General features: G+C 40.9%; 2 protein-coding genes across 9 annotated transcripts; one reads left to right on the top strand and one right to left on the bottom strand.

Moving 5' to 3' along the window:
* Positions 1-199: 199 nt before the first annotated feature.
* Positions 200-19,088, bottom strand: zfhx2 (zinc finger homeobox 2). Of its 6 annotated transcripts, XM_044177341.1 has the most exons (8): positions 18,817-19,088; positions 17,634-17,790; positions 17,374-17,531; positions 10,173-10,331; positions 8,797-8,857; positions 4,174-8,374; positions 2,428-3,315; positions 200-2,321 (listed from the first exon to the last, which is right to left on the bottom strand). In XM_044177341.1, the coding sequence occupies exons 1-6, from the start codon at positions 19,006-19,008 to the stop codon at positions 4,419-4,421; spliced, it is 4,683 nt and encodes a 1,560-aa protein (XP_044033276.1). In that variant the 5' UTR covers positions 19,009-19,088; the 3' UTR covers positions 200-2,321; positions 2,428-3,315; positions 4,174-4,418. The 6 variants fall into 6 exon arrangements, with proteins under 6 accessions (XP_044033276.1, XP_044033275.1, XP_044033277.1 ...); XM_044177340.1 differs by having other exon boundaries at positions 200-3,315; XM_044177342.1 differs by lacking the exon at positions 18,817-19,088 and adding an exon at positions 18,094-18,132 and having other exon boundaries at positions 200-3,315.
* On the top strand, positions 13,151-15,884 carry thtpa (thiamine triphosphatase). Of its 3 annotated transcripts, none has more exons than XM_044177355.1 (4): positions 13,151-13,302; positions 14,449-14,518; positions 14,804-15,298; positions 15,451-15,884. In XM_044177355.1, the coding sequence occupies exons 2-4, from the start codon at positions 14,449-14,451 to the stop codon at positions 15,549-15,551; spliced, it is 666 nt and encodes a 221-aa protein (XP_044033290.1). In that variant the 5' UTR covers positions 13,151-13,302; the 3' UTR covers positions 15,552-15,884. The 3 variants fall into 3 exon arrangements, with proteins under 3 accessions (XP_044033290.1, XP_044033289.1, XP_044033288.1); XM_044177354.1 differs by having other exon boundaries at positions 13,154-13,302; positions 14,801-15,298; XM_044177353.1 differs by lacking the exon at positions 13,151-13,302 and having other exon boundaries at positions 14,437-14,518; positions 14,801-15,298.
* Positions 19,089-19,400: the final 312 nt, after the last annotated feature.

The raw sequence follows: 19,400 nt of genomic DNA on the forward strand, positions 1-19,400 counted from the left end.
CAAATTAATTCCAGGCGCATTTGAGTGTATCATATAAATTGTCTCCCCCAGTGTGACGTCAGTGACCTTTATTTAAATATGCCACTCAGGTAAAACCTCAGATTATAGCGTATATATATATGAGGAATTTAAACCCCTGTCACACACACAAAAAAGAAGAAACAAATGCCCCATTGGCACTGCAATTAGACAGATATGCTTTGTTGTTCAACTGATTTTATTTGTTTTTCTGTATATCAAAGAAAGCATAATGGAGACCAAACACAAAAAGGCAGGTACAAGTGAGGAGGAAAAAATAAGCTTAATCAAAAATCTAACAATTCTTAACAACACTGCCACTATTATTGTTCAATATTCATAGGAATACCATACTGTTTTTGAGCAGATGTGGCATTTAAAACCATTATGGATCAATAATAATAATCAAAAACAGTGATGAGTAGTAATGATAAATCGTATAAGTAGTAGTACAGTTATAACAATAGTGATAATCAAAGTGACAATGAAACATAAGGGAATAAAAAGCAGATCTCCATAAAAACCTATCTAGTTTGGACAGTGCAACACCGTGTCTGTGTGTGTGCGTGTGTAATCCCAGTCTTGAAGTTAAAGCACTCCAGTCCTTGCTTTACACACAAGATACAATTTCCAACAGGAGTACAAATTATTACTCATGAAAGGACAGTTACTCTCCTTGTTTCAAAAACCACACCAAGTGACTCTTAATGTTGTGTTAATGGCTGTGTTCATTTGAAATGTCTGTAGCTTGTGCAAAAATTGTGGACTAGTGCAAGCGTCAAGCCGTGGGATGTCCTTTACAGTTTGCATTTACGAACACCTCTCCTGCTCTCTGTCGACCTCAAGATTGCTTTTTGGTTTTTGAATGACAGAAAGCAAAGGGAGGATTACTTTGGAATATCAGTTATTTTTAATATATTTCTTTACAAAAGTTCATGTTTTAGTTTTGCATTTTGTTAAAACTATCAATAGTAACATTAATATACAACTTAAATTGAAGGAAAACATCTTTAGTATGTTATGTGTCCTTCAACACAGCACCATCTTATTAGCTCTCAGTCAACACATTTAATGTTTCCCAATTTGCTTCCTAGATTTGAGTATCCATTAGTCCCTTAAGGATACTAGTAATACCCAACTTTCTCCCTTGTCATGGTTTCCAGATATGAGATCTCATTTCACAGCACGTACATTACCAGAATTAGTAACTCTGTATCAAAACTGAACAAAACGAGGGGGGAAAAGAAAGTACGGAAAACAGTCCATTTCAAGCCCTATTGTCTTAATTTTTCTAGAGGCTTGGCTTTTGACCTAAATAAAAATCTGTTCCACCAGTTTTTAAATTGCTTCTATTGTCATTTGTATAAATATTTAAGTAAATAAAACGAGTACTTAACTTTCTTGTCTTATGCACAGTATTCATGGCAAAGAAAACCGTAAATTTACGAAATCTGTCTGACCCTCTGTGCCAGGTGAGGATGAAATTAATTCACTAATATTACACAAGGATCACCTGGGTTTGAATATATATGCCTGGTGGGGTTTCTTCTTAAGGCTGTCATATTTCTAACACACCCACAGTTGGTGAGAACATTTATCCCCCCCCCCAACAGGTTTGAAGAGCTGCATTTCAAAATGAGATATACACCATTTGGAGGGAAAGGGAAATCCACAGGATCAAAGAAATGTGTTGTAAAAACAAGATAGCTGATAATTATAGTCCTTGGCCAAGAGAATGCTGACAACTTTACAGGCAGGATTTACTATGTTCTAGATACAGAATATGACATTCAGATATTTCCCCCAAAGATGGATATAAAAGCATTTTGGAACAGAGCTCTTCTTCATTTATATACTCAGGTCTGCTTCTTGCACAATATTATGCTCACACCTAAAGCATATTTCATTAGACTAGCAAAAAACAATTTATTTCACGTGATTTATATTAAGGCATCCAACATGCGTTAATGTATCTTTCCATAAAAAGACACTTGCATTAGAATGCTTAAAAACATTTCAAAAACAATGTAAAATGTGTCAAAGTGCGGTATGCCAAGATTCTACTTTCCTCAGCCTCTCTTTTTGCCCTGTCTATTTGGATTGTCGTGAAAACTATGAACATGTACATGGGGACAATTCAACAGCCCTGTTCTCTCTAAAGTACCTCTTTTAATATCCCAAATGAGTGGACACAACACTCTTCAGATCACACTCCTGTAGCAAATAAAAAGGTGACAGTCAATACCAGTTCTTCCTCTCCCAATGGTTCAGTCCAGTCATATTATATCCAAGCAGTCTTTGCCCTAGAAGTGAAAGTAGACATGAGAAAAACAATTCCACAGGAGCAAACTGGGAGTTATTAATGTGAGTATTTCATGTTATTATCCCAAAAAGTGTTTCCGGGCCTACCGTCAAATGGCCCCTTCCAAAGAGGAAACACTTTTGCATCAGTCTTTAGGGTAGGACAGTTCAAGCATGGAAAATTGAGTGCCTTTACAAACTATAGGAAGGTCATTTAGGTAAGGTAATATATAACCACAGGTTTAGGACCAAAAATGTTTGGATAAAGTGTGTGAGAATTGAGGGAGACTTAAGATGTGTTCATCACTTATCAAACAGCAACTGATAAAGTGTGAAGCAGCATGGAAATAGTCTGCTGTTGCATTGGAATCCAGGTGAACTCTATAGATTAACGGATTTAGAGTCAGTGAAGGTTGAGTGAGGGATAGGGGTTGCAGGGGGAGCCAACTCCAAAAACTAAAGAATATTAGCTTTTGAGGATTAGTGCTCAAATTTGTTTATTAAAATCTGAGGAGCCCAAATGGGTCCAAGAATAGTCAGTGTGCAGACCAATCCTGATCTGAGTCTTTAACTGTTGCTGGTGGCCGTCGGTAGAGGCGACTCAAAGATTTCCCCTCCAGAACCAGCACCAGAACTGGTTAACGGAGTGGAATGAGGGACCTGTGAGCCCGGCACAACGCTGCCAGGTCCGCCGTTACCATTCTTGTTGACGAGCGTTGTCGGCTGGCCAAAGTTAGTGGTTCTCAGGGTTGCCAGATGACGTGGGGAGAAGACGTGGGCCCTCGCTGCAGCCCGGGATTCAAAGGAGATGTTGCAGGCATCACAGCGGCCTGTCAGGTTCTCCTTTGGCACTGGCTGGCCAGCCATTGGGGAAGATGGAGGTTCAGTAATTGTCAGCTGAACAGGTTTGGGCAGGATGGGACGATTGGCTTTCAGAGCGTTGTACTGCAGGTAGCTTCCTGAGCTCATGTCCACCTTCCCACCTGACAGAGGAGACTGGGAATGGGAAGGTGGGGTGGATAGACAGGACCAGTAAGGGAGAATGTCGTTTAATGTCATATCATTTAAAGTCTAAATTTTGTTATAGGCTTGACTGAACCATCTGACTAATATTCAAGCCCTCTATATAACAATTGCTATGTGCACAATTTAGCAATTCTATCTTTTGATTATATTTGTTTTTATAGACAGCAAAATGTGTTCTTGAGCAATTCTTGAAAAACAATCTATACTAATACTATATACTATTGTTATATTAATACCACAAACTATGGTAAAAATGCTGAATGTCAACTGTAGTGTATTGTGGCTCAGACAAATTTAGCCTTCAGAGGAAAAAGAATGAATTGAATAGAGCAGTGCGGGCCACTATAGTCTAAATCAATTTTACAGTATGAATAAGAATATTTTTCTGGCAGAGATTTTTAATCACAATATGGAAAATATATACAAAATTGCTTAAAATAATTAACCATGCTCCACTGCTTTGTATTGCACCAGGAAAAAAACTCTTCAAAATGTGTACAAGAAAAACTTAAATAATTTTTAATTACAATTTGCTTAAAATCATTCCTTTAACTTACATTTTGTAAAATAACATAACATTAATAAAATAACATTAAGTTCACCGCAATACGATTCCATTTAAAGTCAATATATAATAAATTATTGCCCAGCCCTATAATAAAAAGTGCAAAGCAGCAATGTGATGCCAACAAAAAAATAAAGTTTCCTCTTCTCAGTGACCTACCCTGCTGTGAATTTAGTTAGTCTTTCTTACTGTATATACAATAATGTGATTTTGTACCAATGACTTAAAAAAATACTGTAGAGTAAGTCTACTTGCCAGCTTACCATTTTCTCTTGCTGCAGCCTCCAGCGCTTCTCCTTGGCTCTGGTGTTTTGGAACCAGATCTGCACCACCTTTAATGGCAGGTTGAGCTCGGTGCCGATTGCCTCACACTCCATGGCGTTAGGGTGGGCACAGGTCTCGTAACAGGACTGCAGAATGGACAGTTGTAGGCAGGACAAGTGTGTGCGTGGCCTACGGCTGGATGAGTGGGGCAGAAAGCTGCTTTCAGTCGGGCTAGATTTAGCTACTACCGGGGTGGAGGGGCTGGCCACTTTGGCAGAGCTGGGGGTATTTGGGCTGACTGGCGCAATGCTGGGGGTGGGAGGAGGGGGATGGTACGAGGAGGCGTGTGTGTGGGAAGAGCCAGTTGTTCTCTTGATAGAGTGTTGATCTTAATGGGGACTTTGGGGGTCCAGTAGTTGAGCCCATTCTGTTTTTGTGGCACCACTGTTGTGGCAGGAGGCCTGTTGTTGATGGGAGTTGTGGGCAGCTTGGGCACCATGCGGTTAGTGGTTCCTGGTCCAGGACCCATCTCATTTTCATTGTCTTTCTCCTCATCCGTCTTCTCTTCCTCGCTCTCCTCTTCTAGCTTTCGTTTCTGGGCCGGTCGTGGGGCAATGGGGATTGGATCCTTGGGTGGTGCTAAAAGTACAGGGGTGTTGACTTTGGGTGCAACTTTGACCATAGTGACGTTGCTGGTGGTCTCGAGCTTGGTCTTTGGCACAGCAGAAGCACTGCTGCTCACAGGACAAACTGTGGTAGAGGAAACAACCTCCTTGGGCTTGATAGGAACTGGGGTTATTTTTTTCAGAACAGCAGGTTTACCCAGCTCCTTTACAGGCTCTCTCTCGGTCTTCATGAGGGTTCGCACAATTGGAGTAGTTGTGATGCACCCAGTATTATTTGGAGCAGTTTTGTTGGAGAATATGGGTTTGGAAAGAGGCCAGGTAAATTTGATGAGAGGTTTGCCAACCGCTGCCAGAGTCCCGTCACTGATGAATCTGACCTCACCCTTCCGTTCCCTCGCCCTCATGTTCTGGAACCAAATCTGCACAACCTTCTTAGGAAGGTGGACCCACTCTGAAATCTGTTCAAACTCATGTTTCCCAGGATTTGGGTCTTTGAAATAGCAGCCATACAGAATGTCAAGTTGTTCAGCTTGTATGATGGTCCTGGAACGCCGCATATCCCGATACCTTTTTCCTTTGGACTTCCTCTGCTGCTGCTCCCTTTCCTTTTCCTTCTCTCTTTCCTTTTCTCGTTCCCTTTCCAGTAGCGTGGCATTCATTTTCTCTGCTGCCCTCATGTAAATACTAGACTTTGTCATGTTATTGCAGTTGACCAGACTCATACTGCTGTTGGAAGAGGGCATGGCAGTAACAGATTCAGGCTTCACCTGGACGACTACCAGACCTTTGGATGTGGGCCTCAGGCCAAGCCCATCCAGCAACTGTCCCTTCTGTGCTGCAATTTTATCAGCCAAAGATGATGAGGAAGAAGAAGCAGATTTTGAGTTGTTTTTCCCCATGCTGAGATCCAGAGCGGACTCACAATCACCACCATTGGACAGGTAGTGAGAAGTTTGGTTGAGGGAGGAGAGAGACTGTGAGAGAAGAGAGCTGGAGAAGCGCGTGATAGTTGGTGGGTTAGGAAAGACAGGTACCTTGCTTCCATCTCCAACCAGTGAAGGAGTAAGAGAGAGGACATAGGGGCTGAGGAACTGAGTGGAAAAGGGAGCAAGGGACAGGGGAAGTGAGTGGAGAGCACCGGCTGGAATCTCATGGTAGTCCATAGCATGGGACAGTGAACTTGGAGGGTCCCCTTGGGCCTCCAACTCTAGATCCACATCTGGGTCCTGTCTCTCCTTCTTCACCTCCACCTCATCGCGCTCAAACTCCCCCTTTCGTTTTTTCCTCTTGGCCCTTTGACCCCCTCCACCCTCCTCATCTTCATACTCATCCTCTGCATCAGAGAGAAACACAGTTGTGGAGCGCAAGACCTTTCCTCCAACTGACCCCTTGTCACCATGGACCTCCCACTGTGCTTCATCTTTAGCAGGGCTCTCAGGACCCTCCCTCAAAGACTCATTCTGACTTTCCTCATCAGACACAATGACAGAGGTGTATACCTCATTTTCTGAGTCAGAAGTGAGACAGGAATCTCCCTGACCCTCCCTTCCCAAATCTCTCTGTCTGCGTTTCCCTCTTGTATTAGACAAATCTATTGCCTGACTACCTGACGCTTCAGCGTCATCCTCACCTTCTGCTATAATCAGTGAGCTTTCTTCGTCGTCATAGTCATTGTCAGAACTTTGGGCATGCTTTGTAAATCCTGCCATGCCTTGCAGGTGTTCTAACTCTGTCGCCCTTCGCCTCTGTTTTGCATGTCGTGCTTGGCTCAACCATCTACGTACCTCTTCCTCAGAAAGCCCTACCTCTCTGCCTAGTGCCTCACAGTCCTCATGGGGAGGACTTGCAGCATCAGCCTCACTACGTGACTCAAAGAACGCCCAGAGAACCTCCGACTGGAACTCTGACAGCACTGGAAGGTCTGGATAAATGGATCCCATTGTATTACAATGGGGTCGAGTTTGGTTGTTAGTTAAGGCATTTGTAGTCGGGCTGAATTTTGGGGTGCCAAGAGAGCCACAAGGGCTAGTGCCCGATTGCGATTTTTGAGGAGTAGAATCAGGGCTAAGTGTAAGGTTTAAATTTAAAGGACTGAGGCTTGAATTGCTGGGCACAGATGCAGGAGGCGAGAGGTTCTTATTGCGGAGGCTCTTCTCTGTGCCTGCTGGGGAGAGATTGAGGCTAGCTGCTTTATCACCTTCCAGGTCCAACTGATCAGTCGAGCTGTCTCCATCTGTTGTGCTATCTCTGTGTGCCTTCCCATTGTCTTCGTTATTCTCAACCTTCACTTCGCTTTCTATATTAGGACACTGTGCAAATTCTTTACTGTCCTCTTCCTTAAGTTTCTCTGTAGTCCAGTTATTCCTGTCCTTGATCTGATCTGAGACCTTCTCTTCAACTGTCTCATCACTGTTCTGCCTTTCTTGTTCTCTCTCACACTTTATAGTCTGTTTTTGCTCCTCCAGGCAGGGCTGTATGTTTGTTGGGACTCCTGCAGAGGGCCACTGGTTCTGTAAGCTGTTAAGTCTTTGGGTTAGGAGGGCTTGCTGGGATGGGCTGAGACCTACGAATGGCACACACTGGGTAAGGAGCTGGCCTTGCTGGTTCTCTTGGTGCTGCTGGGTTTGGGCTTGGAGCCCATTCAAGATCAAGGGCATGACCATTTGAGGCTGAGGCACGAGCTGAGGTACGGCGGCACCAGGAGCAGCACCAGCCGCGAATAGAGAGGGGAGGAGGGAGTGTGAGAGGGTGCTGGGACTAGATGTGAGAAGGGTGAGAAAGGCTGAGACCGCCTGAGCTGAGGCCACTGGGGAGGTAAGGAGGGAGGGAGCCACTTGTGAAGTTTGAATCTGCTCTCCGTCTTTTGTAGTAGTCACCATCAATGTCCCAGGAGCAGCAGAGTTGGTGGTGGTAACTAACTGACTGGTTCCACTTCCAGATGTGGTCACTATAGCGTTTGGAGCACTGGTGGTGCTACCTCCCAAACTAGCAGTAGCAACTGCGTTTGCAGCATGTGCAACAATTCCAGCATTTCTGCTGCGGGACTGGTGCAAGACAGATTTCATATGGCTCTCAAGGGTGATGGCATGATTGTAAGAGACTCGACATATAGCACACTGGTAGGGTTTGTTTGATATATATGGCCGAGACAGGACAGGAACTGAGAGTGTTTGGGGATCATTTTCCCCAACTTGTTTTGCAAAGCCTGTTGTCATCCTCTGAATGTGGGATGCAGAGTTGTAATGAACGCTCAAGGCAGTTCTGCTGGGAAAGGTTTCCAGGCAGGCATTGCATTTGAACGACCGGGTATTATTTTCAGCTGGCACACCATTTTTACCAACTGACTTTTCACTAGCGTCTGGGACTTCTGTGTTTTCAGTTGCATTTTGCTGTTTGGCTGCTGTGAGTTGATTTCCCTCCTCTTCTGGCTCAGCTTCAACTCCCTCCTGTTCCATTATTCTCTCTTCCTCCATCTCTTTGTCTCCAGGCGTCTGGGTAGCGTCTGAACTCTCACTAGATTGGCAGGGGTCTGAACTGACGTCTTCAGCGTGCTTCAGATGTGAAGATTCAGGATCTGATAAAAATAAATACATACGTTTAACTTTTATGTTCTAGTAAATGGAGTACTAACTGATAACAGAAGTATACATTAGCATACTGAATGTAACAGTTTATCAGCCAATATCAACCTTTTTACCCACCCAACCCACATTAGGGGCAATTTTCCACTGTAAATGCATTTCTTTGATTCTGCTTCAAAACTTTCACAGTTTTTCCATTACAGTTTTCAAATATGTGCACCACCATTTTAGCACCACAAAAAGATCCACATTATACTAATCCATTTAAGTAAATTAGGTTTGGCCGGCTGAAGAAAATTCAGTAATTACACACCTGTTATTATAAGAACAAAGAAAAACAAGTATGTGTTATTACAGTGTTCAATTTTCTTTTCATGATTTAAATAATTTTTTCAAAAGAGTTTTTCACACTTACCTGAAGACTTTTGAGCACCTTTGTCCTCTTCTCCTCCACTGGCACCCTGTTTCAGAACAGCCTGTTAAAAAAAAATGAAAGGAGAGAGTCAGCAAAATTCCCATAGCAAACTTTACTCTGCAACAGCTCCTTTCAGATGAGCTGAATGCTATATCGCTTTTGAGCAGCACAGCATTTGGGCGTGACACATTGATGTGTGGTTACATTACACATAGCAACCCTGGCTAGCCTTTAATTTGCAAATTACTCTGAAAGGCATAAATTAAGTTGTCTTTGATCAATTCATCCACCAATAATATTCCCTCCATTTCTTAACACTTTACATACTAAATTGTCATGGACCCATTACAAATAGTGTGTTCATTGAGGTATTTTTTTCAAATGTGATGTCTACTCAGCAAATTACATGTTCAGTACATGTTCAAAATAAGGAACACTAACACTATGGTGCTGACTGCCAAAAGTGAATTTGAACAAACAAGTCATGAATACACAAAATACCACCCTTAGTCACAATTCAAACTACTAATTACTAATGCATTAACAAATTATGCAGAAATAAGTGTATAATTTCCCTGATTGTGTGTAAACAAACAATCTTATCCAATAAATATTACTTTAAGCTGAGGTTCTTAGAATAAGAATTGTATTAAGAAAGGTATTAGGTCATTTATGTTTAGATAGAATTCTTTTGTATTTTGTTAAATAATGAATAAAACATGAATTTTGATGAGCACTTACCTATGTTATTACCGAGTAATGACATGTGGAAACATGGAAGGATAAACTTTTTTTTTTAAAGTTTAATAAAACTTCCAAATGCATACCTGTAACCTGTCGTACTTGTTTCTTTTTGTATTTTTTATTTTGCATAGCTGACCAAACCAGGGATTATTAAAGTTAGGCCCTATCAATCTAAAGGATCCTTTTATTATTATTATTATTATTATTATTATTATTATTACTTAATGCAAAGTTGCCACATAATTTTGCACTGTTTGTTACAGATGTCCCAGCAGTTCAGGCATCAATTTTCAGGCATTTTTCACCTTGACTGACCCAAAAATAATGATCAAGTTGAACCAACATCTTAGAGTCAAAAGAAAAAAAAAAAAAAAAAAACTTTGTATTTATAGCAGAGCTACAGCATTGCAAGGCGTTTGATATTTTGTTCAACTGCTGTATAATCAGCCAGCAACAAGTGGGCTCATTAAACAATGGTGCACATAATTGATGTACTACCCTAAGTAATCAAGTTCTGCCCTTCAGGGAGTATAACCTGTGTGGGGGGGAAAAAAACAATGTGAACTCAGAAAGAGATTATGACATTGACAATCTTATGATATATTTTGGCCATACTGCCCAGCCATACTTACAATGTCCAGCAGTCTGTCGACACAAGATGGAAGCACGCTGTGTTGCTCAGTGAGATGTGAAGACAGGGAGGATCTGTCTGTTTGTCCTTTTTGGCACAGAGGGCATAGCCACTTTGCCACCCCATTGCTTTCACTGCTCACTGTCTCTCCAGACTCCTCCTAACAAAACAAAAAAAATGGATGTTAGAGAATCCTACCTTTTCTGGAGTTGTTATTATTTATCACAAATGCTGTATAAAGTATTTCATAGAGAATAGAAAGAAAGAAAAATGTGAGGAAGTAATTTCGTGGAAGGGATTTCATGTGACCAAGAATTAAGAGGGGAGCTGAATCCACCAATAGAAAAGTATACTGTTACTTATTGGTTACGCACTACTACTACTACTAAGTCATTTACCGTACTCCTCAATAGGCATGTTGTGTCCTTTTAACAGTAAAACTAATCCTAAATCAGTATCTCATTCTTACAGGTCTTTGAGGTTTTATTCCTGACTTCTTTTCAACATTAACCACGTTTTGCAGGGACGTTCCCATCATTTTGTCTGCAATGGCTGTATCAAATTACACAATAATGCAATTGTTTAAATGACACCTTTGTAATGTAAATTAGTATCCATCTAATGCTTTCAGTAGGTTTTACACTGCACTGTTGTAAACTTCAAGTGGGTTCTAGATAAAAGATCCATTGTTTCATACCTCTTTGCATTCAATCTAACTTTCAAAAAAAAAAAAACTGTGCACATGAAATGTATTAAATTCTGAAATACTGGAGTAACACTCATGCAAATCATAACATGCACTGCTAGACAATTTACAATGAGTATATTGTATCTCGAACCACTAATTCCGTCCCAGTTTTGACCAATATAAAAAGGAACATGTGGCCAATATATTAAATACGATCCGAGATCATACTGCATTTGCTCGACACGCACGATAAAATTACTCTTACTCTCATGTTTTAAATAAATCAAAATAGACCGCTAGTCCGGATATTAGCACACAGCTGTAAACATTCATAATCCAAGATGCAACCAAGACAGCAATTTATGCCCATGAGGAGAAATACCAACACAGCTACAATCCTCACTTCCTCGTCATGTCAATTAGCAAGCTAGCAGGGTTATACGACCAGATAATATTTCGACAAGTCTGTATCTGCAGAGTATATCATATTTAAAAGCTTATCACGAGTTCCATAATTAAAAGCCAAGATATACCTAGATTGACGTATCTCTACTCATAGTTAGCTAATTAATGGACAGTCTAATTAGCTATGCCGACCAGAGATGAATCAATTAGCTAGCAAGCTAGGTTGAGAAGCCCCCCGTAACGTCGCATTATAGTCGTGTTTCTGGAAATGCTGGTTAGCTGTTAGTTTACTGAAAATAATCCTGCAGTGATAACCAGTCACTTCTCTTAAACTGCAAAAGACAGGGCGTCAGCATAATCTCGTTGCTAGCTCTCAGTTACGGCTGGACGGTCCACTAAATTAATAAACAAAAAGGGGTTGAGCTAATAACAGTCGTGTCACTTTGCTAGCTAGCCTGTTAGCAGGCAGAGATAATTAACCGCTCCTCAAACTGTCTCCAACTGGCTAGTCTCCACTCCCTACAAACTCTGCCTGGTCCAGGTGGGAACTGCAGCTTCAATACGCCGACTGAGTTCACCCAGGATAGAAAACACACTCACTAGCCTTTAGATCAAAAACCTCGGCCTCGAGTCATTTCCTTACCCCTCTGATTGTGGGCTGCCAATCGGGCATCTAGTGTTGCACCGCCCGCCGCCTGCTGCTCAACAGCGCAAATTGAGGCCTAGCCGGACTAAAGCCATTTAATTAATGAACGTGGGCTCCGTTTACAGATGTGTTAGAAAACACTCGCACCCCCTCCTCCCTCGCCGCCCAGCAGACTCCGTTTTGACGCGTCCTAGCGCTCAAATCCATACCTTAAATACTTACGGTGCAACACATGGCCATTTAACCTATCATTTTAAAAGCTTCAAGCCGTAATTGGCGAAAGAATTAAACGCTAAAAAGCTACTTGAAGCGGAGTACGTGCGCCGCGGTCGCCTCGACGATGGGGGTGGTGTAGGGAGAGCAGGCGAAAGAGACGAGAGGCAGAAAAAGTTTGGGATTTAATGTTGGATTTCTATAATGGATCGGATTAGTATGAGGCACAATCCGTCGTTTACTCGATCTTCTATCAGTCGCAGGCCACTCTCCCCGTTCATATCAGCACAATTAACCGATCGCGAATGACGTTTAATTAAGTTCAGAGCAATTAGCTAATGCGTTTTTACCTGCATGGTCGCCGCTCCAGCACGCACACACACACACGCTTCCTCTGTGGCTCCTCAGAAGTGAAAAGTTTTCTTGCCTGCCCTCCCCGTCTCTCTCTCTCTCTCTCTCTCCCCTCTCTCCTGTTCTCCCCCTCCCTTCATTCGCCCTATCCCTCTCTCCTTCCCCTCTTCCCTCTAGTAAACACACCACAGCTCCCCCCAAGGCTGATTGCTGACATTCAGAAGGGACAGACAGGGCTATCAAATCCCTTATGTAACCCCGCAGATATAGAGATTATTAATGTATGTTGAAACAGCGATTACTTATTGAGCAATAAAGATAAGACGAGGGGGAAAAAATGCGTGATAGATAATTTTCCAAAAAAGTATGTCGATGCCTAGATTACATGTAATCCCCGTTAATACGAAACCCTTCCTCGTTTTCACATTCAAGGTGAATAAAAAATGAGTCCCCATTCTGCCAACTCGGATTGTCACAAAGAGTGTGACGAGTTAATTAAGGCTGAATAATAGAGATATGACCGCGAAGGCTCTACTCAGCACCACCCGCACGAATTATGACTTGTTTTCAATCAAATGATAGGTGTGGCGCATATCAACAGTCGAGTATGTGGAATAAATATTTATGAAGCAGAGGGGATTAAAACTGCACCGCCTGTATGCCCCTGCGTTACTGGGACAGGGAATGATGTTCCTGAATACCCTGATAGGTGTCTCTAATTGCGCCTGTGCAAAATAAAGTTAGCTGACGTGTAGGGGCTGCTCGGGTTGATCCGTCGCTCAATTTTTGATGCCGAATTATTTGGATTTAACGACTTGACTTGTGAAGGTGTGTGAGAATGCAGTTCGCTACGTCTGTGGGGATTTTTAAAACTCTGTAGTTCAGTTAGCTGATTTTGACTTGTAGTTCATGTATGACTGCGCAGCAGCTTGGGGGCTGAATGAGCCTGATTGTAATGACAGGTGCGGCCACGGGAGCTACTGCTGTATTACTCTATAGAAATATAGTTGGTACAACAATAACAATTCAGTTTTGAGCATTTACTGACAGTTTACAATGGCGCTTGAAAATAAAATGAGACGAAACAGAATAACTATGAAATGTACACAACGCAAAACCAAGCAAGCTAAAAATGTGAGAACCCTGAGGTTAAATGCAGTGGTGGAGACTTAAGCGCATCTTTTACTTAAGTAATAATACAATATGAAAGTACTCTATTACAAGTAAAAGTCATGCATTCAAAATTTTACTTAAGTACAGAAGGAGGTTATATTATTATTGTAATATTAATACATTATTATGATGACGTTGTTGTAGTATTGTAGGATTATTATTACTGGTGCATTACTGTGTAAGCTGCATTTAATGTAGCAGGTTGAAGTAAAGGGAATTTTAAATAATTTATATACTTTTTTGGTAGTTTCATATATAATAATGCATTATATTTTATATTTTGTATGCAATATCTTAATCTGCAGAGTAGTTACTAAAGCTGTTAAATATATCTAGTGGAGTAAAACAGTACAATATTTAAAAAAAAAAAAGATGTACTCAAGTAAATTACAAGTACCTCAAAACTACTTATTGCACAATACTTGAGTAAATGTATTTAGTTCATTTCCACCATTGGTTAATGTATAATACATTTTTAAAATGTCTATAAAAGAGCTTTTAACTTTTGACTTGATGTTGTTATATTGACTCGATGTTAAAATAAGTGATCCCTGTTATTGCTAAAAGTTTTGGTGGAAAACTTTGTAAGGTGTTTCTAAAAAAAAATAACAAAATAACTTTTTTTCCCCATAATATGGCCAATGCCTATTTACTCCTGAAAAAAATGTAAGCCTTGTACAAAACTTGTACCTGCCTATCCGGTTACTTATCATAAAGATTAATATCAGTCTGAAAGCAGGTTAAAGTGAATTTAGCTGGATTTGTAATCATATAGTGTTGTTGGTGTTGATGTCATTTCAGATGAGTGTGGAAGTGGAAAGAAAATTTTTATGCAACGCTGACACTCTGAAAACACTGGAGGAGATCGGGGGTAAGTGTTTAATTTGTCTGCCACACATTTACGCATGGGTAAATTTAGAATTGAGGCACTTAACTGATGTTGTGATCCACACCAACTTACAAATGGTCACTGAAGGACTTTTACAACATTTAATGACACTAATAGCTGTGGTTTGCACTGTAACTGTAGTGACACTTGGCCATCTGTTTCTTGTTAATAATGAAGTTTAATTATCTGTATCAGCCTCGTTAATATTTTTATATTTATTTATCCATTTTTGAAATCTCTCTTCCTCCCGCTTCTTTTACTCAGCAGTGTGTGTTGGTCAGCGCCAGTTTCCTGACCAGTACTTTGACACCCCCAAGTTTGACCTGACTTTGAGAGACGTGTGGCTGCGTAAACGTAAAGGATGCTGGGAGCTCAAGTGCCCAGCAACAGTCGACGGGACAGACGAGACGAGTGGAGAACAATCTAAAGCGGCAGCACTGTGTACTCGCTACAAGGAGATAACCAGTCTGCCTGAAATTCAACTGAGAGTGAAAGAGGTCGTAAAAGACGTTTGTGAGGACAGAGAGACAGAGACGAGCTCCTCACAGGAGGATGAGTCTTGGCTTGGCAAAATGAATCTGGTATGCTTTGCAGAGTTCACAACAGTGCGGCGGTCGTTCACTTTAGAGGAGGAGGGAGTGCAGATAGATCTCGACCACGCTGACTTTGACTACCATGTGGGAGAGATAGAGGTCCTCGTTCCAGAGGGAGGAGATGTGCAGTCTGCCTTGGAGAAGATTGAGAGAACGGCTCGAAAGCTGGGTGAGCTCAAAGCTGTCAAACTGCCCAACCCTCTATATAAATATAACACATTCAGTATCATGTGTTATATTCATCAAGTAGGATATCAGTTGCCATGCTGGGACCTGCTTTCCTTGAAAGTCATAAATATTTTTTCTTATTCTTCTTCACAGGTCTGACTGGAGATCAGCGAGTAGAAGGAAAAATGAATGTTTACCTTAAAAGGAATCACCCAGAGCACTACGCAAAACTACTCAGTGAACATATTTTGTAAGACATATTATACATGATCTGTAAGAGGAACAGCTAAATAGTTTTTAAAATGTACATATTATATCTGTAAAATAGATGTATTATTTATTAGAACATTTGTAAAAATTGAACTCACTGATGCAATCTGTATTCACGTATTGTAAAGACCTGAATCTCAAGACATTTCCTAAAGAAAACAGTAAATTTGCACTTGCAGCAGGCTTTTGTCATCTCCACTTGTCCTGTGCACCACATGCAACAGTTATGTTTTTGTATGGCTGTAATATGGAGAGTGTGAGAGGAACTGTGACCACTGGAAATAAAATGGGGTGCCATACTGTCGATTCACCATTAATGATGATTGTTTTCTACTGTTTTGTATTAAAAAGACAGATGATTAGACACATTAGACACTCGCGGATGAAAAGCTGTGTTTCACCCCCAGCACAGTATGAAGGTCTTAGAGTTTTGCCTGTATTCCTGTCAGAAACTACTGCGTTTTATGCTGAAGTCAGCACCTGGATTGTTGTTGTTGTCTATCAACAGATGATTTAGGTGTGCAAATATGGCTGCCCCTGGTCTTACATCTTCAAGCATCCTGCGTGATCTATTTTTTGCAGCTCCCACTCAGTGCTAGTTTCCAAATTTAAAAATCTTTACATTCATGTTGATGTTTCAATCATTTGCACTATGAAATGGGTTTAGATTGGCCAATATGTCCGCTTTACATTGTACTGTTAAAAACAGGAATTACCGCTCCCTTGAATTATATCGGGTTAGGTTTGAAATCAAATGAAGGTCAGCAAAGAGTTCAATGTACACATGCATGAAGAATAAAATAACATGTTTGACTCTGAATTAACGCTATAATAACTCAAAGGTTTTGGCCAATCGTTACTCTACAAAAATGTTCTAATGGACATTTTTTATGTAATGATTTCTAAATCTGAAGAACATAATAACTAATTAATTAATTAAATTAATTCATTAAAGTCATTTCCCATGCCTTGTAAGTTAGGCACAGCATTTCACAAATAACCTGTTGATATCTATTCATGTGTTTGCATGAATCACCTACTGTTACTCATCTGTCAGTGCAGGTTAGTCATTGAAGGTGTAGTGTTAGTTTGTGAATTCCAGGTCCATTTAAAGCTATGGAACTTTAATTTCTTAAATATTAAATTGAACTATTAATTCAATGTGTTTTGACATCTTTCGTTAAAACCTAAGCCCAAAATTGGGGGTTTGTAAAACAGGGTTTGCAGGGCAGAGTGAGTACCTAATCCCTCTGACAGAACGAGCTATGCCATAAGAAATAATGCAACATCTCGTGTTACTACAGTTGACCAAAGTGGCTCTATCGCAGTGTTCTTTCACAAAGTTGACTCCAACATAGTGTCTGCATGACGGCAGTCTCATGCATGTTACTTAATTACAAGAGCTACATTTCACTGTCTGCCCTAAAATACAGCAGCACAGAAAAGAAAAAGATTCTAATGTCTTTTGTTTCTACAACAAGAGATGTTTCCTGTTATCATGACAAAGCATCTAGTTATAATGAGAAAACTTATGTTTTCTGATTAGAATGAGATCAGTTAAAAGCAGTGTTGCCACTGGTATACTGCAGAGATAGATGAGCGGAAGCACTAAATGAACTGATCAAGTCTCTTTTTTTTTGCAGCAGTATCTTGTTAAGCAAGATACATTAAATTGTAATTAGTATGCAGACACCGCAGGCATTAGTCTACCACACATTCTCTGTCCGACATTTCTGCAGTACTGTGGTGACAGCAATACTTGATTCCTCCATGAGAGAGAGAGACTTGTAACAAAAGATGAGTTACCACCGTCACGCATCGGTCATCATCTTCACTTTCAGGCTGTGACCAATCAGTCAGAGGTTTCTGAGAGGTTGAAATTAGCCCTCCGATGGATTGTTCTGCTGGTCTCGTCTTTACTTTACCATCAGCAGCATCTGTTGTGGGCAGCTTTGCCTGGACACCTGGGATCCAAACACACAATAACAGATTGTATACAATATAGAAGAACGTGATACAGCATTTTTACACAGAGAGCAATCATCAGTCGTTTGAGAGACACACACCCAGGCTTCTCCTGTATATCAGTCTTCGTTCTGACAGCTGGGTCCCCACAGTCCTGGTCCTGTTCGCAGGAAGACTACACTGGAGGCCAACTTCATGCACGACCACTGAGTTACACTGACAGGCCGCATCTGCTCTTCTTAAACAGAATGCAGCCCCCTTCATCAAAGACAAAAACAAAACTATATTGTTCAATTTTGCATGAACTTTACAGGAAAAGTACAGTAAATACAAGTAATAAACATAAAGCATAGATGCTACAAAATAGATATTTTAACAATTTGAACCTTTTAAACCAAGCCTAGCCCTGCGACGAGTTGGCCACTGTCCAGGGTGTACCCTGCCTAAGGCCCAAAGTCACTGGGATAGGCTCCAGTCACCCGCGACCCCTAACGGGACCAAGCGGTAGAAAATGGATGGATGGATGGATAAACCAAGCCTATGATTACCTATTCAACCCACCTTTACTTTAAACAGACACAGCATGTCTGATTTTGAAAGCAATACAGTGCAGCCTTCATATAAAACTTCTACTACACACACTGTTTACAAATAATTAACGTAGCACAGCCAGACCAATAAAAATAGATGAGACAAATTGTGTCTGTGTGTTCACGGTTCAATATGCCTTGTAGCTTTTTTTTTAACAACTTTATCAGGCAAAGTCAACATAAAGATAACGGGGGTAAACAACCAGACAAATAAGAAACACATCATACATATCACATAGGTACATTAAAAGAGAAAGAATAAAACAATAAATAAAAATAGCAATAGAAAATAAAAAGTTCAGGATTATTCAAAGATACGACTTGTTGCAGGAGCGTGTTATTCAATACGTATCACGTCACAACCAACGGGCTTGCGTCAGAGCTACGTCTTACGCTCCTGCTGCAGTTTACGGTTCCAAAGTATGCAGCGACAGCCCCGTGCGTCCACAGCTCACTCCAAAACAATAACTTGACAGAAGCAAGTTATTGCAATAAAAGTATTATCAATTAAATCAAAAGAGACGAACGTTCAGTTGCGGGTTTATGCACCGAGCGTTAAATACACAGTAGTTGACCTCACCAGCCAGGTAGCTGCTGTTAGCTAACACCTTGAAAAGCCACCCCACCTCAGGCAGTGAGTTGCTCGGAGAAAAGCGTTTCTTTGTAAACTTCGGACAGTAAAATAAATACTTACATGCTTAAGCCATGTTGGGTTCCCAGGATAAATGGATGGAACCGCGTCAGGCTTCAGAATAAACTTTTTGGCAAAACCCATGGACCTTTGAAAGAAATTCACGAAACAGTCGTTACTAAAATGTGCGCCGCAAATACGGATTCCCACTACATTTGAAGGTCTGCTGAAGCGTTGTCTATAAATAAAGTCCATCCATTTCTGTTTCAGCACAGGATTCCTTGGTAAATAGTGGATGGAAGCTCCCGGCTCTGTTTTGCATCCTAAAACAGCACAGTCTGACATATTTACAACAATTTCTCGCCACTCCACCAAAGCTCCACTCCAACTGCTTTCACCCAAAGTACCCCAAATTTTCTGTGTGCTGGAAGTTTCAAATTTCCACATTGACACTTGTGTAATATGCATACAGTGTTTGCATGTTGAACCATGATTGGTTTCACGTTTTATGATGTCACAAATATCTGCATGCAGACACCCCAACTTATAAACAGAGAAACTCTTCCTCCATTAGCAATCTTAATGCATCCATGTTATCACTATGTACACTTAATAGTCAAACATCGAAGAGGAGGTAAGGATATAAT

Source organism: Siniperca chuatsi, linkage group LG19, assembly GCF_020085105.1.
Source record: "Siniperca chuatsi isolate FFG_IHB_CAS linkage group LG19, ASM2008510v1, whole genome shotgun sequence".
In the NCBI taxonomy this organism is placed as follows: Eukaryota; Metazoa; Chordata; class Actinopteri; order Centrarchiformes; family Sinipercidae; genus Siniperca; species Siniperca chuatsi.